The 26,982-nt window shown below is 40.3% G+C and overlaps 2 protein-coding genes across 4 annotated transcripts in view; both read right to left on the bottom strand.

Annotated features, from left to right (window-relative positions):
* plcg1 (phospholipase C, gamma 1) overlaps window positions 1-13,191 on the bottom strand; it is a 28,656-nt gene extending 15,465 nt beyond the window's left edge. For all 3 annotated transcript variants that reach the window (XM_069140516.1, XM_069140517.1, XM_069140518.1), the window contains exons 1-11: window positions 12,858-13,191; window positions 11,410-11,697; window positions 4,980-5,132; window positions 4,050-4,143; window positions 3,860-3,907; window positions 3,229-3,313; window positions 3,021-3,104; window positions 2,610-2,632; window positions 2,443-2,512; window positions 2,026-2,127; window positions 202-320 (exon numbers count right to left, since the gene is read on the bottom strand). In XM_069140516.1, the coding sequence (XP_068996617.1) occupies window positions 202-320; window positions 2,026-2,127; window positions 2,443-2,512; window positions 2,610-2,632; window positions 3,021-3,104; window positions 3,229-3,313; window positions 3,860-3,907; window positions 4,050-4,143; window positions 4,980-5,132; window positions 11,410-11,626 (995 nt within the window). In that variant the 5' untranslated portion in view covers window positions 11,627-11,697; window positions 12,858-13,191. The remainder of the gene's footprint in view (window positions 1-201; window positions 321-2,025; window positions 2,128-2,442; window positions 2,513-2,609; window positions 2,633-3,020; window positions 3,105-3,228; window positions 3,314-3,859; window positions 3,908-4,049; window positions 4,144-4,979; window positions 5,133-11,409; window positions 11,698-12,857) is intronic.
* A 1,619-nt stretch (window positions 13,192-14,810) lies between these two features.
* Window positions 14,811-26,702, bottom strand: top1b (DNA topoisomerase Ib). Its single transcript, XM_069141145.1, has 21 exons — window positions 26,552-26,702; window positions 26,196-26,220; window positions 24,240-24,336; window positions 23,497-23,629; window positions 23,096-23,151; window positions 22,825-22,929; window positions 22,624-22,714; window positions 22,425-22,510; window positions 22,172-22,287; window positions 21,976-22,097; window positions 21,751-21,873; window positions 21,487-21,674; window positions 20,337-20,481; window positions 20,104-20,247; window positions 19,642-19,827; window positions 18,962-19,030; window positions 18,758-18,872; window positions 17,742-17,869; window positions 17,463-17,557; window positions 17,014-17,163; window positions 14,811-16,037 (listed from the first exon to the last, which is right to left on the bottom strand). Exons 1-21 carry the CDS (start codon window positions 26,582-26,584, stop codon window positions 15,935-15,937), a joined length of 2,310 nt encoding a protein of 769 aa, XP_068997246.1. The 5' UTR covers window positions 26,585-26,702; the 3' UTR covers window positions 14,811-15,934.
* Between the last annotated feature and the right edge of the window lie 280 nt (window positions 26,703-26,982).

Below are 26,982 nucleotides of genomic sequence, written 5' to 3'. Positions count from 1 at the left end.
TACATTTTCCTGCAAAATACACGCCAGGACCTCATTCTGGAACTTGATTGTTAAATAATACACGTTTATCTGATGTATGGAGTCAGTTCAAAAATCCTTGTTGGGTAGAGGTTTCAAGAAAGGATGCCAGACTTCAGCGTTCCCAGGGCCTTATTACAACTGGCTGCACTAAAAGTACACAGAAATGCCCTCCATTCTTACGTGTTGTGCGAAGAGGAGATCCAGTAGTGTGACAGGGGGTTGTTCATGTTGTCAGGACACACCCGGTCCAGGGAGCAATCCCAGATGGTGTTCTCTTTGGAGAACAGGTACGTGAGTAACTACACAGGAGGAAGCATAGCAGTGAAAATTAGCAGAATTATAGACCGCAGGGGGTTAGGCCCAAATCCACAACTCTGCTTCCACAGACTCACCTTGAAATGCGGACGTCACTCTTTAGACAAATTTATAGCAATATACAGTCGATGTGAAAATATAAAAATGAATAACAATCAGACTTTAAAGCAATTCAGACATGAAGACTCAGAAATCTGAGACCATAACTGAGCAGGGCTTTGAAAGGCGGGTGAACACATGTTTGTATGAATAGGCAAACTGCCAGGATCTGATCGAGCTTTCGACCAGAAGTTTTGTTTCCTCAAAAACTATTGTGCCACAGTTTAAACGCAAACAAAACCTCGAAACCAAAAAATAGGCAAAACCTCAGTAAGGTTTTGCAATCTCAACCAAAGCCCTACTGCAATTTACAACTCATCTCATTGCAATAATCCACCTGAACTTTAAGCCTGTATTGCAGTAGAGCTTGAGAATACATTATAATTGCATAGACAAGCATTCTGTGTGTAAATGCTTAACATTCAGAAATGCTTAGAAAACCACAGAGGAGCGGTCTTGGGTGCAACTTATGCATATTTTAACAAGTGGACCCAGTACAAGTTAGCGTTCTGCAGCCACCTCAGTTTGTCATAAGTTAACATGAAATTCAGACCTGCCGTGTCATACATACAAACTATGGTGTTGTTATTTGGATGTTTTTATAATCTGCAGTTAGACTGGGAAAAATCAGATTCCCTATGAAGTAAAAAAAACTTCAGTTCTTGGCTATGTTATTGTCAAAGTAATATAAGGATGGCTAAGGTTCATGTATAGGGACTCAACCATCTCGAATTAACTGTGTAAAGTCTCAGACCAAACACACATTTACGTAACGTAAAGGTTTAGTAAAAATACCGTAAGGAACCCCTCAGCAAAAAACTGAGAAGGACCACGTACTTGAGTCCATATCCATAAAAAAAAATTAGCAAGGGTGAAAATCTAGTCCCACAAATCGCCTGTCTTTCACCACTGAACGCATCTGCAGACTTAATGTGATGATACTGCGCACGTTTATATTCATGGCAGTATGTAGAACCATCTGTTCTGAGTATGTTGTCTCACCTGTCCTGAGGTGAGACAACCTGACTGACTCAACTTCTGTCTGCCCAAAAATATGTCATTAAAGTACTCTTACATACAGCCAGCAATCGGGTTTATGACTGCAAAGTACAGGTCAACAAAATGTATGTTTTCTGTTATAATAATAATAATAATAATAATAATAACAACACAATGAGAATTATGTTTTTCCTGTTGTCGAAGTGTTGTTTTCAGTATGACCCAGGCATGTAATATCATATAACCTCAGACACAGAAAGCCAGCAGCAACTCCCTCTTCTCTGTAGTCGATCATAACTTTATAGTGACCACAAACAGCATCCGTTGCTTTCTGCAGAACTGTCACGGGGCCCCAAAGTCAATAACCCTGTGTGGGAGGAGGTGCTTTAGGCCGAGATCATGGCTATCCATGTCAATTTCTGAGCTTCACCCACCCACGCCAACAACACAGGGGGGGGCATCGGAAAACATAACTTACAAAAATACGTTTGAATTTTTCTGTTGGGTGTGCAAAGACCCAGAAAAAAAGCAAGATAAGAACTTAGAAAAGGGGGGAAAAAAAGTTTGAGAGGCAATTAAGAGTGTTTCTACCTCGTCTTGTTGGTAATAAGGCTGCTCCACTTCTCTCAGGGGGTCTTTCAGGTAGTTGAACATAAACTCCTGCACCTTGTTGTTGTCGGTGGCCCACATTTCCTGGATTCACAAACACAGACACATTGGAGATCTCCAATAGATAGATAGATAGAGAGATAGATAGAGAGATAGAGAGATAGATAGAGAGATAGATAGAGAGATAGAGAGAGAGAGAGAGAGAGAGAGATAGAGAGAGAGAGAGAGAGAGATAGATAGATAGATAGATAGATAGATAGATAGATAGATAGATAGATAGATAGATAGATAGATAGATAGATAGATAGATAGATAGACTTTATTGATACCAGATAGGGGAAGTTTTTGTCAATTAATCGAATCTACAATAAACTAGATGTCCAACCACTGAGAGATTACCTTTTGAGAGTCCAGAAGGAAGCTCTTGAAGTCCTCTAGGGAGATCCTCTGTTCTGGTCTGTCAGTGAACCTGGCAGAGTCAGTAATGGTTCACTTCAGTAAGCAAACATCTGTAACGCGACAGAAAGATTCACTGTGCTTTGTATGAGTATTTAGTTTTACCCTACCTTTGTAGAAATGGGATCGCCATCTGAAAGATCGGTCAAAAAAGAAGATTTTAATTAATCAAAGTGCTGTACTTTCAGTTTGTATTGTACCATGAGATGGACACAGACATCCTGTTGGGAGGAGGGAGGGCACGGAGGTCATCCATTTCATCTGAACGCAGCCTGCCTGCCTCCTCATCTCTGTGTGTGTGTGTGTGTGTGTGTGTGTGCGTGTGCGTGTGCGTGTGTGTGTGTCCTAATGGCCTCCACTAGAGGGGCTTGGTGGATTTTTAACTGGTCCATATTGATTTTGCAGCCATTTGAGAACGGACAGATGGGGGATAAAGAGTGCCTTGGCAGGGCATCAGATGGGGTGCTGGGGGATGAAAGTGCTGGGACTATCTGTGGAAACATAAAAATGATCGGACTTACGTTTCTCTGAGCATCAAACATGAGGCTACGATACAGCTGGGCAAACTGGCTGAAGGAGACGTCTCCATTCCTCAACTCGGAGTCCTATAAAACAAGAAGAGAATAATCAAGGGGGAGAGCAAAATCACCGTTAACAACAAACCGTTAGCCTCTAACAACGTATTTGTAAAATATAAATGGGCAGTAAGATGGAGTAGAAGGAGGTTACCGGAAGTTTCTCTCGGAGGAACTTCATGTTGGGCACCCTGTAGTTGACCTGGCTCAGCATGCTCTTCAGATCCTTACAGGATATCCTAAACACATACACACGTTTTGTGGAAGGAAAAAAAAATCTAACACAAACATGGATTCGCACGTACAATACGTACAAAAACTTGCACATGTAGATACTGTTGTGAGGCAGAAATGAAATTTGGAAGTTTCAAGCATGCTGAATCCTTGTAAACAGACACTCTGCGTGCTCTGTTGAGTTGTTTTGGTTTTACTTCTTTACTACACAGCCGGGAATTTGGGCCAGAAAAGACAATGCCGGTGTAACAAAGGCTTGTTCTTTTGTCAGGGATGTAACAGACAAACATCTCTTTGCATCACCTCCATTCTCTGTTTGTTTCCTGCTGCAGGAAGAGTTGCTGGTGTGCGGCTAAGAGGTTAGTTCCTTCACGACACCTCAACTGATTTCTCTCAGACACCTACCAGCCGGGTGCAGTAAGTCCACTTACTCTAGATGTTAGACTCTGGAGAGGGCCCACAAACTGGTGCACCGAGCTCCTAATTACGTTTATTTCTAGTTAGGATGATTAGAATAACTCGGCAGTTCGATTGTAACCGAGCCGATTTACCTGTCTTCTCTGTTGCGATCAACTGAGTAGAACTGCTTACGTAACCACCTAAAAAAAAAAGAAAAGAAAGAGAATTCAGCAGAAAAACCAAGATAGGAATAATAAACGCCAGAAAATAACATCCTTTCTATTCACACTGCCTTTCAACAACTTGAGGTGTCGTTGTGGTGTGTATTTACATTTGTGTTACCTTTCTATCTGAAGTGGCGTTGGGGACTTAAGTGTGTCAGCCACAAGCCAGCTTAACCCCTTCACCCACATGGTCATCTCCTCATCAGATGTTGCTGCCGAACAAAACAACAACAGTTAAACAAATGACTGACAAATATTTTTGGATTTTCTTTTTTTATTCCCAGTTAAAGATTTTTTTTAAGAGCAGGGGGGTTCTTTACTGATATCTCAGGGTTTAAGGACAGAGGCAGTTATATGCTGTGCAGATTGTAAAGTTCTTGAAGCCAAATTTGTGATTTTAGGCTACAAAAATGTAATGCTGGCATTAAAACTCCATCAGAACTGTGAGCCTTTGTTTTGGTACCCAGAAGATAGATTCACTTATAAACACAAGTCCTACGTCGGCAAAAGTCAGCAACTAATAAACAGAAAAGATGGTGAGAAAGACAAGTGTGTAGATCAGTTGTTATAATGGTTGACTGATGCTTTCGGGTTCTTGACCTGACTGTTGTACGGGGCTGGGTATTTTTCTTCAAACATAATTCTATACGGCACAGATATCAGTGTAGAAGTAGAGAGTGAAACCCAAGACAATTTCTGTAGTTACAATTTGCTGATGTTTCATAAATACCTCACACACATGCTATTGGTACACACTACCTAGCAGCAGCACACAGAGAAGCCTGCAGCGCACTCAACTCAGACAGGTAAGTGAAATAGGTCTTTCTCATGCAAGTTTTAAAATGAAAACGTATTACTTTGGATGTAGCCTGGGTATTGAAACTTGGTACAAAACGACCAGGTGTTTTTCCAATACTAGGCAGTATCGCAGCCATTTGGTCTGCGCCATGTTTGGAACCCAGCCCTACAGAGGTGTGACGATGCCGACAAACACTAATGGGCTACTTTCTACATGTAAACGCTACCCTCTCCCTCTCTTTGCGTGTACCTGCTAGGCTGAGGGATTTAAGGCGAAACTCCGTGCCATACAGAATAACGAAGCAGTGGGCCTGATCCAGCCGCGCTGCTGAGTCCTCCACATAGCGCTCAAAGTCCCGGGACTTCTGTCCAGGACGGATCTCCTTGATCTCTCGAATGTCAACTGGAGAAACAGACACAAAAACAACAGTTAACAAAACACATTCAAAAAGATGTCCTCATTAGGGATGGGCAATATGAACGAAATCAACATCACTGTCATAATGATAATCATTTTCTGATACTAATATGGTCACAACATATAAAATCTACTGGAAAAGAAAATTGAATTAAATCTGCAAGCAGTGATATGCGGGCCCTCGCACGGTGCACGTTGGGTACCGGCGCGTCGGGGCCGCTGGCTCCCCGACATGCAGCATGCGAGGGACCGCATATCCCCGCTTGCAGTTAAAAAAAAAAAATTATCGTTTCCTGTTTCCAGCAGGGGGCGCTATGACTATTAGCGAATATTACCGTACAGGTGTCTTCAGGGCGGGACTGTTATCAAAGATGTAATGTTTGAAGAAGATCGGAATATGTACATAAACGTTACAGTCACTTGTAGTTTCATGGCAAGACGCTCAAAATGGCCGCCACACCACGGGCACACCGTTGGACGAAAACAAATTCTTTTTATAACTTTTCATCCCAAACATGTTAAGAGTAAACTGACTCAATTTCAAGTCGGTCCGACAAAATCTCTAGGAGGAGTTTGACAAAGTACAACGTGTGAATCGCCAAAAATGGCGACTAAATTCAAAATGGCGGACTTCCTGTTGAGTTGACGTAATGGTGCAATGTAACTTATTTGTACGTCTAGGTGTGATACACATGTCCACCGATTTTGGTGCATGTACGTAAATGTAGCCGCCGGGGCATCCGTGTAGGGGGCACTGGCAAGCCATTCGCGGCACCACTAAAATATAAAATGTTTCACCAGGAGACATGCGTGTACCAACTTTCATGAGTTTTTGAATATGATAAAACCTCCAAAAATGCAGTTCTTTGCGGAGAAAAATAAGGAACGAAAAGAATAATAATTCCTTGGATATCAATAGGGCTTTCACACCATCGGTGCTCGGGCCCTAATTATGCTCAAGAACTACATCACATACATGTATTCGTGCGGGGGTCGGTGCGCGTGTGACGTCAAGAATGCTTATAATGGTTTTAATCATTTACAGCAAATAAGTAATATAGCATTACAGAGGTTTTTAAATGACACTACGTTACTTTATCTTTAGGAATGACACGGCAAAAAAAACAACAACAACAAAAAAAAAGAGACCTGGTTTAATTTTGTCTCGACGCGATTAATGAGCAGTCAGAAATTTTACGAGTGTGTCGGCTGTAAAGTAGCTGAACGGGTTCCTATCAGTGTTACATTACCCCTTACTACGCAGCAGTTAAAGACCTACAGCAGGGACTCTCCTGCTAAACACACACTTTTTCAGCTCCCGCTCCTCTTCCTGCCCCCGAACCACACATCCTGTGCTTTTATCGCCTACACACCACATCTGTGCGTGCGTATAGGTGAGCAAGTTCTGTTCTCAGGCATAAAGAAAAGCATGTCTTCTTCTCACATAATTTCACCAAGCTGAGCTCTCTAATCATACATCATATCTGAGTTTACTTAACCCGCTACACGGGCCAGCAGACTTCCGCTTAGAGAGAAGCAGCTTCGAACGGCTGATCTGTTAAGACACCACTTTTTGTCATTTCAGTCAAAAATATTTGGAGGCTGCCTGAGACAGATGCAGGAAATAAAGAGATAGCCAGAGGTGTAACCTTACCAAAAGAGATGAGAGGAGGTATCCTGCAACAAGCTCCCACACTTCCTTCCACACTATTTCTGCCACTCATAACCGGGCAAAACTATTGTCAGTAAAATACCGGAGTTTGAGAAAAAAAAACTTTGGGATTTTTGCTGTCAAACAAAAACTATGAGGAAGCCACCCCATAAGGAAACATTGGAGATGAAAAAAAAAAAAAAGGTTACAGTGTAGTCATACAGTCTAGAAATCCATAACAATCTGATCAAAGCATGAGTTAATAACTGACTTGGAATTTGATGCCAACGTTTATTAACTGACAGTTTAGTCTTCGGTGCTACAGATAAAAAAAAAAAAAAAAATGGTTCGATCAATACCCGTCTATACTCCTCATCAGTTCTATGCAATAACCCTCATCAGAGTTCGGAGTATGAAAGAGTAGAACTCCACAATGTTGGAAAATAACCAAGAAAGAATGCCAAATAAGAAAGTAAAGTAACACTTGAATGATTTCCTTTCTCCTCGTCTTGAATCGCGGACGATGAGCTGGTCGTGTTATGTTGTATATTCGAGAGATAACTTTTGTGGAGAGAAATGAATTGAAAGCGGGTCAGAAATGACTTGAAGACCACTTATCAGCCTTCCAGTAAAATCAGCTGTTCTCACATTTTCAAACCCAATGGCCAGAGTCATGTCTATGATTTTCATATTAAGTGGAGATCTGATGAACGTGCAAATTCTCTTTTATATAGTCAACATTGAAAAGAGCGCCAGCGCTCCCCTTTCTCATGGCTTAAGTACCATTTCTTGGGGGTTTCTGTCAAAAGTGGCCCTCCAATGATCAGATACGGTCATTGGCCCGCAGTTGTGCCAAGCTCATATTTACAGCTCGACAAATTCTCACAATCATGCTCGCCGGCAAAACAGAGACAGCTGGCTTTAAGAACAACAGTAATATTTAGTCTAATGCATTAAAAATGACACACTAACGCCTACCACCTTTCCATGCTTCTAATTTACCAATTAAATGGTATTAAATATAATACACTGGCACACACAAGAAGATGACTTTGACTTCCTCGACAAAGCGTGCAAAATGGTTACATGCGTCCCCGCGCGACCAATGGAGGCTACGGAGCCGACGCCGATTAATCAGCCGACCTCCAGACTGCGGCCCGGTGTGATGCTGCTTCACTGCACACTTCCACATCAGCTGATCCATATTCAGCTCCTTTGACAGCACATTGGATAAAGTTAAGCATAAGACTTTCCCCCTGACAAATAACTGCCAAGCAGCGACACGGACTCTGTTCCCCTTTCCAACAAACTGCAAACGGAACAAGTCAGCGGTGCTCGTTTTCCAACATGAACCTGATCGTTCCCACATTTTCACACAAGACAAAACGATCTAAAAACAAGTTGTGACTGCAAAGTGTGCTTCCTGCGCGCAGGTTTCGTGAAACGGGGCTCCACAGCCAAGCGTGTGACAGAAAAACAGGAGCGGCGCATCAGCTAGAAATGACATCAGATCTCTGAAGTGACAAAGCACGCGCCTGCGATTTGCGGGAGGTGTGGAAAAAGCCGGTCAGAACGATGACGGTTTCCACAGATGTGTGCAGGTAATTTCATCTGAATTTACGTGACTGAAAAGTCAACAAAAACGCAACGTAAACAGTTTATTTCCAAATCCATTTCCAGGCCAGAGTGGACAACAAGTTATGACAACTGCTGTTGAACGCTGCTCTACATCCAGTCGTGACTCGGATGACGTACAGGCGGAGCATGTTGTTTGAGTTCATGATAAAACGGCCACGTTACTGAGCTCCGTTCAAATTAGGGCTGCCACCTATGATTTCCTTCATTATAAATTATTTTGCCAATTATTGTCTTGATTAATGTATAAACTTACGGGCAGCAGTGACTACTTTTAATTCCGGTTCCCCAGAGTTCAAGGAGGCATCTTCAAATGTCTTTTGACCAACCAACAGTCCAGAACCCAAAGACGTCAATTTGACAAGGATATTAAACAAAAATCCAAAAAAAATTTTTTGATTGAAATATGACTTAAACTACATAATCAAACATTCATAATCAAACTGGTTGCTGCTTTATTTTTCTGGTGATCAGCTGATAAATTCATTGTGTAAAACTGTTTTTTGAAATTACAAGATATATCCTGCTGTAGTTGCTGCACGCCAAGATGAATTATTATGGTGTGAAGTAAATAAGGTGAAAAAAAAATCATCAGTCTGTCTGTCAAAGTTAATTTGGGTGTAACCAACTAGTTCGCTCAGCCTCAGCACAACAGGCAGCAGACAGAGCACCAAGTGGGATGTACCGATTAACAGAGCTCTATATTCAGGCTTCATGGAAATGTAGATCTGTTACATTTAAACTTCAACTTCATATAACAACTTTAAAACTATTTATAAGCAATCTAACAAGCGGTGGCACGTCATCTTGGTTTTACTTCAATATTGTGTGCGGTCCTGTACGTTTCAGTTGCTCAGATGATCACTGGTGACTGGTGACTGGTTCCCCTTGTGTGGTTTATGTCAAGTCCGACAGGTAGCTGATAAAGTCTTCTATCGTCTCTATACTTACGTATATACTGCAATATCAATATATGACCACTACTGGAATTTGGAGACGGACAACAATCAAATCTGAAAACAGGCCAGTCACAACTATTACATAATTGCTTGATTGCAGTTATTTGAGCTGACTGCAATCATTAGAATTGTCATCGCAATCATTTATCTGCATAAAACCAGCTGGCTGAAACGAACAAAAATGTCATATTTCCATCACTATTTCCATATTGTTTCCCCCCATTTGAGGGTTGAAAACATGACGTTGCACCCCCCCTCCCCTCCTCTGCTGTAGTTTAATAGCACGAGTGGACGATTGGCACCTGCACATCAAATGCCTTTCTGATCAGTAACAGAAAACAAAAGCGATAAAGATGATTTGTGTGATTTACTGAGTGTACTAAGTGTGATATTTTGCAACAGTCTTTTTGCAAACACACCACACACTCATGTACAGTCTCAAGAAGCATTGAGGAAAACTTTTTCCTTTTACGAGAATTGAGATTGTGCATGTGAGGTACTCAAACCTTTATAGTTAATGACATGCTCTGGTTAGACTGCATGTCTAACCAGTTTGCTACTACCAATGATTCTGAAAGACCACATCCTGCTTCGTCAGACAGAGAGCACATCTTATTGCGCCATACTATGACAGATATGCGCGAGTCACAAATAAATGCTACCAGTTATTTGGTTGGAAAGACGGGCAAAAACTAGAACAGGGAGAAAATGTGTAAAATACACTTGTATGAGGGGACAACTGGGTCCGCTTTTCTGAACTATATATTTAGCAACAAACTGGAGTGCCGTCTCCACACTTAATGGACATCAATCTCTCACTGCCATTGATAAGGGGTAAATACATCAGGCCAAATTGTTCCCGAATGATTACACACTTCCAGTAAAAACCCTCATATTCTATTTCTGTACATTAATAAGCAGCCTAGGCCAATTTCACTTCTCCAGGAGGATCAAATGGCAGCTATGAGCTCATGGGTGTATGAAACCCTCCATTGCAGAGAAGATGATACTGTGCAAAAAAAAGAAAACAAAAAAAGGCTAGCCTCCTTTTTTGTGTGTAAGTGTTGCATCCGGAGCAGAGTGCAGCTGTGCACAAGGCATCCTGCCACCCGAGAGGCAGACGACTTAACGACTCGCTGAAGCAGCCTGTGCGTCCTCAGTGAGACACAGTTTTGTTGAATTAACCTGAATGTTAGCTGCCTGGTAAATAACAGTATATTCTTATTACTGGAACAAAAGAGCGCAAGGACACACTTTCTTCTCATCGTCGACCCTGGGCTTATTTGTAAATGAGATGTGATTCGTCTGTACCTCAAAGAAATATATTATGATTCTACAAAATAAAACTAATCATGGACTTTTTAGGCACCTAGTTTATCAGAAAAATGGACTAAACATTCAAGACTATTGGTATTGAGACACACAAGTGAGATTTAGTTTTTGGTAATATCATTATACAGCTCAATTGTGGTCTTTTTTCTGTTCTTGGAAGGCACATTACAGTTAGGTTCTTTTAACTGTGTTGTTATTAGACTGATATTTGTGTAAAATGAAGAGTTAATGCCTTCATTTGTTTTACTTTTCTATATTACCAATCCTCGTTTCTCCAATTTATTTGCACCTGAAAACCTTCTGAAAGCACCACTGGCACCCCTACATACTGTCACACTATAATCATTCATATATTTGGTCAGTAAAATCGTGACGTGTAATTTCCTCCAGCCCTACAGCTTGTATTTTTTTCAGGATCTAACTGACATAATTCTCCAGCTGTTCACAATACCATCATGTCATCAGGTCTCGTCAGCTCACTGAGTCTTTTGTGAGCTCACTGAGTCCTTTGTGAGCTCACTGAGTCTTTTGTGAGCTACTCACGACACATGTAGTTGTCATATCTTTGAATGTATGCAAGCCAACCTATTCCAACCTTCACATTTACAACCAGTACACCAGAGCATCACTCAGTGTGTGTGTGTGTGTGTGTGTGTGTGTGTGTGTGTGTTTGCACACTACTCACTCTCTCCTTCTATTTTATCCGTGCCCCGAGTCCAGATAATAGTCCTGGTCTCAAGCTTTACTTGAAATGTCCTTCTCTCTGGCCGCTGGGACTTCTTAGAATAAAACAGTGTCAGTACTGTCCCCAACTCCAGGTCTCGGTACAGGTTGTTCATCTCCGTATCGTTGTCCATCCATGGGACAGGTCCGTTGGAAAAGAAGGCAGAGGTCCCAGCCATGTTAACTTCCTCTGTTTGTTATCCGTTTCCTCTCAGAACAATCTGCTCAGTTCAGGCCTAGACAGGGATACCTACAGCAGAAGGAGAGGGAGGGGGGAAACCCATGAAACAACAATTTCTTCGGGGACTTCTCCATCCAAAATTATTCCCATCTTCATCTGTAAATACACATTTTTAAACACACCGACACAATTTCACACAGTAATGTGTGAAATGTGAGAGTACTTTCTAAGAGTCTGAAATATGTTGAAATATAAAATTTGACTTAACCAAAATACATTTGTTTATGTTCAAGGAACAAGATTTTCAAATCATAAAACAGTACTACCAGAGATCAAATACTGCCCTGAATGGCACCCATATAAAGTAAAATGTGCTTTATATTTTAAATTGTACAATCATTCAACTTTACAGTGTCTTTTTAACATGTGAGGTGTTACAATGGGCTTTAATAGTACAGTACGACATCTTACTGTATGTTAGAAAACCTACAGTCTAAGAACATTATGTGCGACTAAGACAACAATATATTACAGCTACGTTGAATTAAACATATTAAACAAAATGTCTAAAATCATGTTAAAAGAGACAGTACCCGCTGGCAAACAAAGGATGCAATTTAAACATTTAATACCATAATCTCATTGATTTTCTTGTATATAAATAACGTTGCGGGGTATGGAGTACATCTGGACCCCTGTAAAAATCCCGTCAGTAAAAGTACTATGATTTATCATTAAAAAAAAAAAATTAAAAAAAAAATGGTGTAAATATATATGACAAGCTAAATGCCGTGCGGCAAGGAGAAATCGTGATAATCCGACCAGATAACTTTCTCTCCAACATGATTTTACATTTAATCAGATTCAGCCTGGGTTTTTTTTTTTTTTTAGCCCGACCAACAGGCCTGTAACCTGCTGCAGGGAAAAACAAAAAGTTTCCTCTGGATGCAACATTTTTAGGTGGCGAATGGCAGCAGAGTGGGACAAGAGTGTAACAAGAAACGTCTGGCTATTTCTACAAGCGTGGAAACGGGGCCGGTGAGCGCTTAGCATTTCGCTGGGCCAAAGGAAGAGTCGTGGCTGGTTTTCACCCATGAAAAGGCTCAGGTAGCCGCAGCTACTCTTCCCGTCCCCCCCCCCCTCCTTCTTTTTTTTTTTTTTTACCGTGTGGAGGAAAATTAACTGGAAAACAACACGTCGCAGCGGCTGCCGTGCTGTTAACGACCTACCGCCGCAATCTCGGCCCGACCCGCACATCTCCGACGGCCGAGGCTGCTGCTCCTCTCTCCTCTCTCGCTCCTGTCGGGTTTTTTTGTTTTTTTCTCCTTGTCCTCCCAACACCCCGCTTTTTTTTTTTTTTGCGTTATTAAATCATAGCCGAGCCCTCGACAGGCGCTGCGCTCCCGACAACAACAATCCCGGTTTCCTCTTCTCCCCTCTGGCCGTCCATAGAGAGAGAGGGAGGGAGAGAGGCAGGCAGGCAAGACAGCGAGAACCGTGGTAAGACTACGCAAGTTAGTCTGCTCTCGGCTCCAGCCAGCACAGGCCCTTCCCTCCCTCTCCTCCCCTCCCTCCTCCTCCCCCCCCCCCCGGTCCAGCCGACCACCACCAGCAGCGTCGAAAGCAGCCGCAGTCAAAAACCGAGCTTCCGCTGTGGGTTTTCAAAATAAGAATAATTCAAGGGCAGATAGATGGCTTTAGTTTTAGCCGTAGACTGCATTAACATGAGTCTGCACATTTCAAGAAATTCTTATTTTCACATTTGATACATTAGACTGGAATACATTTGCTGTCAACTTTGGGAAAAAAAAAATGGTATATATCAAAACAAAATATGTTGCTTTGGTACATATCCATCCAGTGTACAGAGCATAAGAATTACAACCTATTTTACAAAGTGCATCATTCATCGAGCCAAATATTGACAGCAGTGTCATTATATATATTTTTAAATGTGCTTGTATAATATTAGTTGTATTCTTACCTTGTTTCAAATGAGCTATAAGTGTGGCGATGTCTAAGGATGTACCACTCACTGTAAAACAGTGATGCTGTTTGTTGATACTATTGTCAAACCTAATGAGGAATATATTCAATTCAGTTCGGTCTCTAATAAGATCTCATATAGGTAATTTAGTTACAGAACAGCCGCACAGATAGACAAAATACTAACAAAACCATGAAACCCAATACAATTTCAGAGTAGATAAAATAATAACTATATACAATAAATAAATTAAAAACCCACCCGCATTTCATAAGTGATAGAAAAAAATAATTAAAAACAGCAAAAGTTTCCTATGGGTGAGGTATGATTTTTCAGATTATCAGTTCCTGCTCCTTGTGTTTGTTTTATGATGTTTGCAATTGCTTTATCATCTTCGGTTGCACTTTGTAACCGTGGTTTATACTTTGAACGCTAGATAAATAAAGATTTGTTGACTTATTAACCTATTGGGTTTTCTTCATAATTAATTTATGGGTACAAGATTTGCAATAAATACATACAGCCATGTTGATTCATTTCTGATGCTGTATCTTGGAAATGTAATTTGAGTAATGGTTGTTCATCACTGAGGATAGACTTGTAACACTGAGGATAGACATTTTCCCATTTTTGGCATCTTTGAAGCTCAAGCAACTGCCTTGTAATGCAATGCAACTTTCAACTTGTCACCATGTCATGCATCTGGAGCTGCTATTAACTTCATAGTTTAAGCGTCTACAGAACTTTTTGAGAGGAATACAGTATGTTGTGGCAAGCGAGGTAATGCATTTATTTTGGAGACAAATTCTCCACTTCCGGTATAACATTGCGGCTTCTCCCATTAGCTTAACGTAACACATTCTCCAGCAGGAGCGCCTGTTATCGGCCTCTTAAAGACATAGACCCTTTGCCTACACTTTTACGTACTTGATAATTACCTGTCTCCACTACATAACCTTTATCACAACTTGTCCTATGACAGGTGACATTAAGAAGACATTTACTTTAATCATTTATCTTAACAGGGACACATATTTATGAAAATATGGAAGGATAAATGACTCCTGACTTGACTGAATGCTGTTGATACCTCGTTTCTTTTTCTTTACTCTGGAAATGAGCTTGTTTGTTTCAATTCCTTTTTCACTCACATCAATAAAAAATGACGAAGCAAAAGCAAAAAAAAAAAAAAAGATAAGGTTGATGTTTTATTCTGAAAACTACAAAGCTCAAAACAATAAGCATTCAACCAATGGGGACCAGATTGTGTGACAAATAATCAAATAGCAAGAAATATTAATGACAAGTTAGAATATCCATTCACATTTGGAAATTAATTCAAAGACACTTTCTGCATTATCACAGCAATAGAAAAAACAGCACACTACAATGATAGACATCTGTGATCTTTTTTTTTTTTTTTTTTTTTGGCAAAATCAACACCCCTCTGTCAGAAGGAACAGTCTCGTTTAGCAGTGGCACACAGAACATAGGCTGTACTTCAGCTGTTTCACGTAACCAAGACCAATGTTACGCCACAATGTGTCAATGTAAGACTGAGGACACAGACACACAAGAGTTGCATATGAGCAATGAAGAGCTTCTTGTTCACAATGCATACAGCACATATCATTAAAAACACTGAATTATAGTCACTGAAAAATGAAAAAAAAAAAAAAAATATGTACATCCCTGAAATAAACAGTGATATCAAACAAAATGGGGAAAAAAAAAAAAAAAAGATGACATTCTGTGTGCTAATAATTATGTGAGCATAGTGCTAGGGTTTCTATTCTTCACACTGTCATCAGTCTGTCAGGCGCATTTCCTTGTACCAATCTTTCACACTAAAATTACACAAATTGAAAATTCATCATATCACCATTTCTCTTGTGATTTTTCGCACGGTCTCCCATACAAACAATTATCAATTCATTATTCTATGAGAATATAGAATTTCTCAATAAATCTGATGGCTTACAATTTTCAGCACATTTTATCTGACGAAAGATAATACTAATGTTTTCCTAGTTCTTGTATCATGGGAAGATAGCTACAGCTACATACTGTACACACTACTGTAAATTTTGTTAAGAGATGCCCTCTGGCAGCTTGGTCAAATGGTTCAGGAATTATTTTTCTATACACAACTAATCCATATATACAGCCAATTATTAACCTGTAATCACAGCATTAGCAATGTCTTAACTTCCTCTATTACAGCCCTGCAGTAACCACACAGTGGAATCATTTGACATCAACTACAAACCATCTTTACAATCAAAGGCAAGGGTAGAAAAGGTAAAACATGATGTGTGTTTAAAACACGTAGTCCTTCTCCGCCATGTCAATTGCCCATGCAAACTTCTCTCTCTGGGTTTTGTTGTAGATCTTCTCAATGGGAACGCTCCACTTCTTGCACCTGGAGAGTTGGAAAGATGAAGTAATTGAGGGCCTAGAATGACTGGCAGAACTGGAAAACTAGGTATGAAACAAGTTCAAAACCTCGTACATTATATGGCTGAACTATATGAAACACTAGAGCGGCTGTTAATTTGAAATGAGGGCTTTAATTTCAAACAGATAAAGGTAGCCATGGCATTTGGCTGGACAAATGGTGTCACTCACTCCCTCTACGTCCCTTTGCCCACTGACAGACATTCATGCTGTGGGGATGGAGCCTTTGGGGGCCAGCCAGAAATACACAGCACAATTTATCGTCCCGGTTAAAGATGCTTCAATTTCTTTACAGTTGAACTTACGGTTTGAACTGGCTAACAGTTGAGCCACTGTGTCTTCATCTCTAACCATTATTTGTATGCCAGGTTCCCATGCATCCCCCTGTATGGGGGACCCCATCCCTTACGCCCTACAAACCGGCAAAACATGGAGCATTCCTGTATCCATTGTGCTTGAGGAGGAGGCTCTCCATAAATAGCTGTGGGGCATCGGTTAGAGAGGGCGGACCACTGTTCCCCTTCTCTGTGGTGTGGACCTCCATTCAGCCACAGACAGCTCCTCATTGACTTCCCACATGGAGGAAGGAGTGCTGTTTGGGGACGCTCCCTGGCTTTCAGAAACAAACCCCATTGTTCCTCGCACTCACACGCTTTTCTTCCTCTTATTTTCCTTTTGCAGCCGTTAGCTTTTTTGCTTGCGTTGCTCCTTTTCCTACAATGCAAGAGCATTTCCTGCCTTTCTGTCACCAAGGTAGATATGCACTCTGCACACCCACCCACCCAGCCAAAGACAACCATTCAATGTAACACTAGGTGGCTTACTCTATGTCACGGTTGTTGTGGTTTTTTTTTTTACCATAGTGAAACCCATAAATAAATGAATAACAGTTCACAGTTAATAAACACAGATAAATAATGTGTGCTGTGCAACATAAATACCATGCAACAGAGATGCGTGGATCCAGGTAGTTGAGCTTGGAGGTGCCCAGAGCAATCTGCTTGTTCTCCTCTCTGTCTGTGGCTTGTACCTGGAGCTTCATCAGCTGCTCCTCTATCCTCTGTACAGCTTTACGTTTCACCTCTACAGCCCTAAGAGGGAAAAAGAGACACAAAAACACAGAGAAGGAGGAATAAATACACAGACAGACAGAAAGAATATATACAGAAAGACCGAGAAAGAGATGCATAGAGGCAGGGAGAAAGAGACACGAAGAGATGACGAATTATACTCATGGACTGAAAAACAAATGCCATAACCGCCATGGAGTTGATGTTTAGGAGTTTGTAGAGATAAAACGTTGTTGCCTTAACAGGGACAAAGAGGGTTAAGCAAGGAAGTAATGGATCAAACTCTCGCCTGCTGGTTAGCAGTGCTCAGGCTTTCTTACTTTTTGCTCTTGTCATCATGGGAAGCTTTGTGATCAGCCTTGGCAGCCCTCAGCTGCTTTCTGGCTGCAGATAGCTGATTTTGTTTCTCGTCAATCTGCAATCACAACAAATACATGCTGAGTGAATAATAAAATCTGCATCATGTAGAGACAGAATATCTTCATTGAACACAATGGCAAAAAAAAAAAAAAATAATGAAAAAAAATACAATGGTATCCAGACATCACTTCTTGTTAAGGGACAACACAAGAAAAGAAAGGTGTAACTCAGGACTTTACCTTGGTCTGAAGGTTTTGCATGGACTTCTCAAATGTTTTGGGCGGAGCTCTCTGGTGGTTACAAAGGATGGCTACCGCCCGGTTGGCTCTGTTGTATGACAGGATCTTTGCTGGGATGCTGTCATCAGCTGTAAAACCAAACACAACAAGGTAAAAGCAGTTTGGAATTATAGAATTATTGAAATTTTCAGGCACTGACTCAAATCTTTAGGGCATTAAATATTTAAAGACACAATGATGTTTTTGTCATGTACAGTAAATTACAGGTAGAGTACCTGTTGTCTATATAATTACACAAAATCTGTCAAAATATAGCTATAATCTAAATGGGAAGGCCTACAAAGATAGTATGTGGACACCGTTTATCCGTAGGGTTCAAATTCGAAGCGCCACCTTCGTCCTCTGTTCTCCCACAGTCCCCCCCAGTCTCTCCAGACACCAGTACACTGGTATATCCGTGTACTGCCACTTCTAATGTTGTTTTTAACAGCTCAGTGTTATAGGCTATAAATGAATTGCAAACTAAACTAACATTCCCGATTTGTATTTAATGTATTTGTGTAGCAGCTAGAACAAGCAATTCTATTTTCATGGCGTTTCTCATTCACTATTTGTCCCATTCAGGTATGTTTTATTGTTCATGGATTTATGTTCTGTGCCGAATATTTCATTATGAGGCTCTTTGTACTGTTCTCCTGCGGGAGAGGAGCGAGTAGTTTTATTTGCATGGAGGCTCTGCTTTATTATCTGTCCTTGTCAGAATAAATGGATATAAACTCCAACGAGATCCTGATGTCACTACAACTCTATTGCTAAGAAATACAGCACAAAAGCAACCTGTTACACCTTCACAGACACTGTATGGCTGCAAGGATTGATCACTGAGCAAACCACAACGCTGCAAATGTTGCTTTAAAATTCCTTATAGGCATCAACTTATTTAATAAATGTCATTATTTTGTTGGTGTTGATTTTGATGAGCTGCAATCTGACAGCCTGAAGCTGCTGTCACTCACAGCAGCTAAGTTCCTTGAGCTGCTGTTGCAGAGTGATGGAGGCGTTGTAGGTACGGAAAACCTTTGCTGTTAGCCCATCCATCAGCTCCTGTAAGTGCTTATTAAGAATAGAAGTCTGCAGAAAACACAGAAATGAGAGAGAACAGTTGAGCACAAAGTACTGTGATTAAAAAGGTAAACAGTCCAGATATTTGTGTTTCTTACATTAAGTCTGTCGAAGAGGTCGTCTTCAGGCTGTTTGTTCTCCAGAAACAACTGGAGGTTTTTAAAGACCTGGTAACAACAAAAACACAAAAGATTCACTCAGCATGAAATCACTTCACTCCTCAGTTAAACTGTTAGTGGATGCACCCTCACATTTCTGCCAGAAGGGGGTGTCATCGTATTTCCGTTAATGATGACAAGTGAAGGTGGTTTATTGATTGCAGTTAAGTGTTTTTTTTGTGAGCACTTCTATAGCCATGTGGCAAAGCAGAGACAAAGACAGTTCCCAGGCGTGAATGAGAATTTGTGATTGAAAACTGAGCATTACTACCATGTGTGTATATGTGTGTGTGTGTGTGTGTGTGTGTGGTTGAGTACACTCCGGTAATAGCAGGAAACAGGCCACCCTCTGAGGAAGAGCTGACGGAAAGCTTTTTATGTCTGATCACCTGCCTGTGCAAACATCCTTCTCAGCGTAGAAACTTCTTATCTCATTAACACTAAATTCCGTATCTGTCAAATACACAACCAACACCGGCCTCATAACACCAGAAATCACACTTTTGCGCCCTAATAGATCTCCCACAATTCCTCTTTCTGCTCTTGCTCATTCCTGTGTTTAACTCTTCTCTTGATTCATTCGCATGTTATTCGCCACTCTTTCTCAATCCAATTCTTACCCTCTTCTCCACAGGGATCTTGTTGTAGTAGCGGATGGAGTCTTTTCCCAAGAAGTCAAACTCCACCACATACTCTTGGTCGTCCATTTTGGGGTACAGTTTGATGTGCTCCACCCGCAATGAGCAGCAGCCAACAGTGTCCGCTGTCTCACCTTCTTCCTTTTCATTACCCGCCCTCAGTGCCAGCTATAAGAGAAGCACTACACATCAGGATCGCTACCAAGAGTCAAGGGTAAACATTTGTTCAGGATTTTATCGATAAACTTAGTTTATCACTGGAATTAAGAAAGCCCATACGGCTCCTATGATAACTGACTGTAAGTTTCAGCAGGTCACCTCAACATATTTTGATTATAGGTTTCTTTCACTACCTGCTGCTTTTTCAAATCTACTGTATGTTGTGTTTTAATTTTTTTTCTCTCTCACTTATTGTCATTATAGTTTTACTCTATTTTTACTCACCTTGTCTATAAAGTACAGTGCCACAGCTCTCTGCCTGATCCTCATCTCTTTTGACTTCCAGTCGTCTCTATACTGAGTACGAATGCGATCCACACACTTCTTCAAACGCCGGGCAGTCTCATATTTCTGCCAGTCCTTCTCCCCCTGAACAAACACACACAAAAATGATCAAAGATAAGTCAAAACAATGAGCTGGAGGCTAGCGGAGACTAAAGGTGTGAGAGCACACGTACCTTGATCCTGGAGCTGGGGTTCAACATGATGTACTTGATGGAGCCCTGGATGTTCTCTGTCCAAGATGCTAACCAGGTCACCTTGTTGTCATGGCGAACCTCCTTCCATTTTTTTCCTGGGGGAGGTTTTGGGTGCTTGGAGTCCCTATGGAAAAAGAGGAAAGTTTACTAAAGAGGTCTAAAACATGTTGACAGGTTTAAGGGGAGCTTCTCTCTGGGTGCAGCCCAGTCTGAAGGCACTGAGACTGCGTTTCTACCTTCGTGTTGATTAAAGTGAATTCCTTATAGGTACAAAAACTACAGTTATTGCAGACAAATCTAATTAGGCTTTTTCTACCCTTATGGGCCAGTCCAGGATGAATATCATGTTGTAAACACTGCAGCTTTGAGACAATAAGGAAGGTAGAAATGTAACTGTAAAACAAAGCACTTATAACCAGTGTGTGGGGGGGGTCATAATTTCTTCCCTGGGTTGTGTTATTGTTTGCACAGACACAGCCTACTCTGACAGGAAGACTACCTTTGACACAGTGCCGGCATGTGTGCAAGTGTGTGTCAGTGATCCATCTGCTACAGAGTACATGCAGCAGGCAGCACGTACTTTCTTTTCCCTGAGTCTCTTTGAGGCAACTGACTGCTACAAATTAGCCTTCCCATAAACTCTCTCTCAAACACACTCATACCCCTATGTCATGCAATGACAGATAAAAAAAAATATATTATTTCCACGGTCTATAAATAAATTCAGAAATCACAACATGATAGTGAGAAGATGTAAGGAAAGATAAAGAAAGCGACAAAACAGGGAGAGCGGTTAAAAACAAAATAGTGGATGTGAGGAAAATCCCTTTATGACCTTCTGACAAACTAAAAGCTTCCACAAACAATAACTTTATATATATTGCTTTCACAAACACACACATTCTTATCTTACCATTATCGTTTACACAACAATCTCATTATGTAGTTTCATATAACCTCACCTACAATGGTTTGACAGGGCCCCCTTGTGGTACTACTAACAACTAGACAAAAAAAGACATTCATTTTTGACACATTTTGTGTTCTTCCTTTGCGTCCAAAAGTTATCTGAAATGTTACAATTTAAGGCATTAATGGTGTCGATAATGGTGGGAATGAGATTTCCTACTTGCTACAGTTAATAATGATGTCTTCAGGTCTGATGCGGCGTTTCAGCATGCCCATCTTCGGATGGTCGCCTCGCCCTCGGAAGAGGCCCGGCGGCTCAATGCGGAAATTTCCAATCCTCTCCTTGTGGTTGTCCATGATACAGAAGCCATACTCCTGGAGGAGCCGCTCATTTTCCTCTTTGATTTTCTACAAATTGTATGAAATTACAAAGAGAAAGTCCATAATTTTTCAAGGTTGGGAGAGTGAATAAATGTAGGCCTACCTGTTTCTCCTCTTTTGACATCTGTTTCCTCGCTTCTGATTGGGCCTTGAAGTACTCATTCATGTCACTGAAGTTGCATTTCTTCAGGTCAGTAATTATTGACTTCTCCTCTGATGTCATTTCCTACAATAAAAGAGAAAACATCTGAAACATGCCAAATTGAAATTCTTGGAACTCATTCTCAACTTGTGGCACTGCAATATTTTTCATGTCTAATCTACTCACCTTCCTCCAGTCCTTAAAGAAATTCTTCCTGAAGATGTCCTTTGTGGTGTATTCGTGATCCAACATCTTGCCAAAAAATGTGGCTACCTCCTCAGCAGGAGCACTAAGTTTTATATATTTACCTTCAAATACAGAAAATGGCATTGTAGTCTTGACCAAAGAATTATTACAACTGAATTTTTAAACAAATACTCACCATCATAGTAAAATTTCACTTTGTCAGGCAAGGGTTCGTACGGAGGTGCAAACACTGGACCCTTATGTTCAAGAAAGCGCCATTTGGAGCCATCAGTGGATCTTTCCTCCTCCCACCTAATCACCATAAACAGTAAAACACACCCCGTGAGAGAAATGAAAAAATATGATATCTGCTTCTGAGTAGCTGTTGTATATCAGCTGACTGAAATTTCCTGAGGAAAAACCACAATAAAGCCACAAAAATATCTTACCATTTCCACTTCTCCTCTTCTTCTTTTTTGGCTTTTTTTCCCCCTGTTACCTTTTTGTCTCTTGTCTTATTTTTATGCTTGATGTCCTAAAACAATTGGAGAGCAAAATAAGTCTGCAGCAACACAAACAGCGGACACTTCAGCCTGTCAAGAATATAACAATGTATTTATCACAATAATATACAAAAACGTATTGAACCTCTTCTTCCTCATCTTCTTCATACTCATATTTCCTCTTCTTGGACTTTTTGTCATGTTCCACCTTGACTTTTTTGGGCTTGTATTCAAATCTGTAGACAATCACACTGGTAAATGAACTGAACCAAAGCTGTTAAAGATGCACATAACCAAACGTTAACTGTAACTACAGGGATGCTCGATTTATTTGAATGCCACCTACTCTTCATCATCATACTCTCGTTTGGGGATCTTGTTGTGTGGAGGAGAACGGTAGAAGCCGTTGTCATCTTCAGGCTCGCTCTTAATGGCAGCAGGGCTTGTGTCTCTAAGTCACACATTGAAAAGACATTAAACTGCATGTTAGTAAAGCAATATCCCAATAATGAGAACTAAGCAGGAGCTAAACTTGCAGTACAATCTCTCCAGAATGACTTAAAGATGAGTAAAGTTGCTTTACAATTACTTTTATAAAAAATTGTGAAGCTGTTTACCTTACATATCCATTTTCTTTCTCCTTTTTAGGCTTTTCTAAATGAGATGATTGAATCTGTGGAAAACAGGAAAAAAATATAGAATATCCTTAAATATAAATGTTAACTGCTTTCGTACCTTAAAACAAGTTTAAAATGTCTAAAGTTTTACTTATAGTCCGAGTTAACGGAAGGCTATAGGGTCATCTGTGTACTTTTAAGTTTTATGTTTTGTTTTCTCATGAGGACAATCACTGGAAGAAAATAGACACAAGTTCTATGTCAAGACCACAAAACAATTATTTGGCGATCATTACAAAACAAAGATTTCATATTAATGTCAAATAATCATTCTGTCAAAACAAAACATTTTTATCCAAAGAAGCCTTTTGTAAAAGCTATACTGACACCCATTAACAAACCTTCTCTTCCCTCCTCTTCTCTTTGTCCTTGTCTTTCTCTTTGTGTTTCTCTCTGTGCTTCTCTGAACTGCCGTTGCTGTGCTTCAGCTTCTCTTTGTCTCTGTGTTTCTTCTCAGAGTGCTCCTTGTGTTCGCTGCAACACATAAGCCAAAGAAGTCAAGAGATCAAGTGCAAGAGGTCAGGCATGGTCCAGATGCATAGACATAGAAGGAATCATCGCGAAAGAACGTCCACACACTTTATCATTTTTAACATACAATGGCAATGTCAATGACAATGAGCAACAAGAATGGTCAAAGTGATGACTGTGCTATTATACTCCTGTCCACAACTATTTCTACCAGACAAATGTTCCACAAGGGTTCATATTACAAATACTCTGCAGATGTCATCCATAAAAGTGGATTTGAAGGCATCCTTGTGAAGAACGCATTCTCATTTAACATGGCAGGGTTCTATTAGTTTCAAATAAATCAGCACCACCCTTCGTAACCCTTTTTTAGATGTGTTGTACTGACAAAATCTGCAAACAAATGCATGTATTTTGTCATTATCCTCGTTTAAACTTGTTTTAATGGCTAAAGCCAAAAGTAAAGCATAGTAAGCATAAACACATGTAAAGAGTTAGCACTGAAAACTGATCATTTTAGGAGCTGTATATTTATATAGGCTATATGAAGGCATTTTTCAAGTACTCTGTAATATTTCACCAAACAAGTGAGAGAAAGAAGCAAATATCCTACCTGTTGCTTTGCCTGAATTTCTCTCGCTCCTTGTCTTTCTTATGATCTTTGTGTCTGTGTTCCTTGTCTTTGTGCTTGTCTTTATGTTTGTGAGAATCTACAACACAAAGGAGAGATCAACTTGTTTATCAGCATTTAAAAAAAAAGCTGAACAAAATATAACTATATTTGCCCAATGTGTAGCATCTAAGAATCAATCTTTTAAATCGTGTTGTTTATACTTATTATATTTAGATGACTTTTAAAGTAGAGCCACTGTCTGGGCAACATAATGTGAATACTGTACCTTGGTAGTCTCGGGAGGACTACCTTAAAGGTTCAGTGTGTAGGATTTACAGGCAGAAAAGGAATAGAATATTCATAATTATGTTTTCATTTGTGCATAATCACCTGAAACTAAATTGTTGTGTTTTAATTATCTTAGAATGAGACCTTAAGATCTACATAGGAAGCAGGTTCTCTTCCACAAAGCATGCCATGATTATACACTAATGAAAACATAAATATGAATATTATATTCCATTTCTGGCAATAGATCTCTCGAATTTCTCCACAATACTTCTTGAACTATTCTATATACCCTTTTGCAATGTAATCTATAACAGTGCGTTATAGTTTATTAGCTCACTTTATTATTGTGAATGTAAAATCTATGAAGAAAATAGTTGCTGAAGCTAAAGTAAAATGTACAAAGTCTACCTCTGAGATGTTGTGGAGTACAGCTGTACCAATTACAAAACTCAAGCAAAGTGAATCTACTTTGAATCTACAAATTTACTTAATTACATTCTATATTACATTACAGGTAAATTCAACAAAGAATTCATACTCTTAAAGTGTGGGACTTTCAGTGGGTTGGTATCAGTAGAGATCGCTGTAATATTCCATCCACAGCCTCACATAATTCATTACCTTTTAATATTTAACACAGTTTTTCAGTGGGGTTTTTCTTTAACATAGAAAATATAGGGGAATACTTCTTATACTGTATACTTATACTTCTGCTGCCAGTGAAATGATTAGGCTGTTATGATTTTACATGAGTCTTAATATTAAAATGTTTCCTGCTCAGTGAAATTCGTCCTGAGGTAGACCTGGATTGGCCTGATCATCACCTTGTGGCTCCCAGTTGTCATGACAGTTTAATAACTGTATTATCTACTATTGTCATATGAAGCAATAATACACATCCCTGTTATTATAACCAAGTCAGTTCCCCACTGATTGCTTTTCTTTTTCTCAAATCATGCTGAAAATGAAGCTTTCAAGGAAGGAAAAAAAAAAAAAAGAAGAAGAGTGCTCTCAACTTTGTGCGAGTAATTAACACTTTTGTGTGAAGACTATAATTTGTGCAAAAACGCCTGTTCAGGGCTTTTAATCATGTAAGGCAACTTTCTTTTACGTGCCTTGAAGTTTTAAACTCATGTGTGAGCATTCCCTGTTGGCTGCGCAGATAAACGTCTCTTAAACTCTTAAACAGAGATGGAGGCAGAGTGCAGGGTGGTGGTGGTGGTGGTGGTGATACGGGCAGGGAGAGGCGATAAGCTCCCAGCTCTCGCCTCCATATCACGGCAGACAGTTGGCTCGCTGATCGGCGCCCTAGCTGCTACACACTGAAAAAGAAAATGGCGCAGAGACTAAGTCCTCAGCCCCAAATCGGCCACTTTCAGCCCCAAAATTCGTTATAATTGCACGTACATATTATCACACTGAGGCATGCAAAATATACACGATGCCAGGCCCTGTCGGAATCCCCCATCAGATTCAAAAACCGAGGTTGGCAAGTGCACATTTCAGACCCTCTTTTTGAACAATAGCCGCAAGAGAGTGGAGGAGAAGGGACTTAGTCTCTGGGACGCCATTTCTACCCTTTAAAAACTAACAGTAGACAGGTAGCCACGATTCTGACTGGAAATCATAGTCAATATCAATAAATAGCCTCATCAGAGGACCTACCGCTTCCTTTAGATCCAGAATTGACCTGCAAATTGTGAGAAACAGTGTTTTTAATGATTCAATTTTACAAATGCCGGTAGCTTGGTTATTCAAGTTTCAATAGAAAGAGAAATGCAACCTACAAATACATGCATTCTGCTGCATTAAAAAAATCAAGTCAAAAATATTTAAGTTTTCCTAAAACGACAGAGAACAAGCTGACGCATAACGTTAGCAAACATTATTATTATTATTATATATTTTTTTTGCCATTATTAAATATCCCGACTGTAAATACTCCTGTTATGGCAGTTATTGCCGAGGAATTGCTACAAACTGCCCCGAAAAAAAACATTAATTATCAACCAAGAGCTGACCTGAGAGTCTCCGCGTCCACGGTCTCCGCTCATGGTCAAGTTATTTTTTGTTTGTAAAGCAGATAAAGTTGTCACAGTGCACAGCTGTTTGGGATGCGACTGCTCGGGATGCGAGGCTCAGGGAACCCTCAGTGACAGCCCGGAATGGAGTCCCAACGTTTACCGACTGCGCATGCGCTCAAAACCCAACCTGAACATCGACAAGACGCTCTCTGCGTGGTCCCTACCTGAACCAGTTCAAAAATACCTCCTGTCCACGGTTTCATTTCAAAGTGCACTCTTTGTTTTTGTCCAGTCACAAAGTATAAGTGTTTCTGGGAAATTTATTACGGGTTTAAAATCTATTAATCTCTTAATGTCAGGTGACGTCAATGTTTCAACTTCATCTAAACATCACACGCCACCTCCTACTAATGTCTATCTACAATATA

The sequence above is a fragment of the Embiotoca jacksoni genome, unplaced genomic scaffold, assembly GCF_022577435.1.
Source record: "Embiotoca jacksoni isolate LCO1_2020_lvr unplaced genomic scaffold, fEmbJac1.0.p SCAF_9, whole genome shotgun sequence".
Classification (NCBI taxonomy): Eukaryota; Metazoa; Chordata; class Actinopteri; family Embiotocidae; genus Embiotoca; species Embiotoca jacksoni.
Note: the sequence above shows the minus strand (reverse complement) of the source record. Positions and strands in the feature narration are given on the sequence as shown.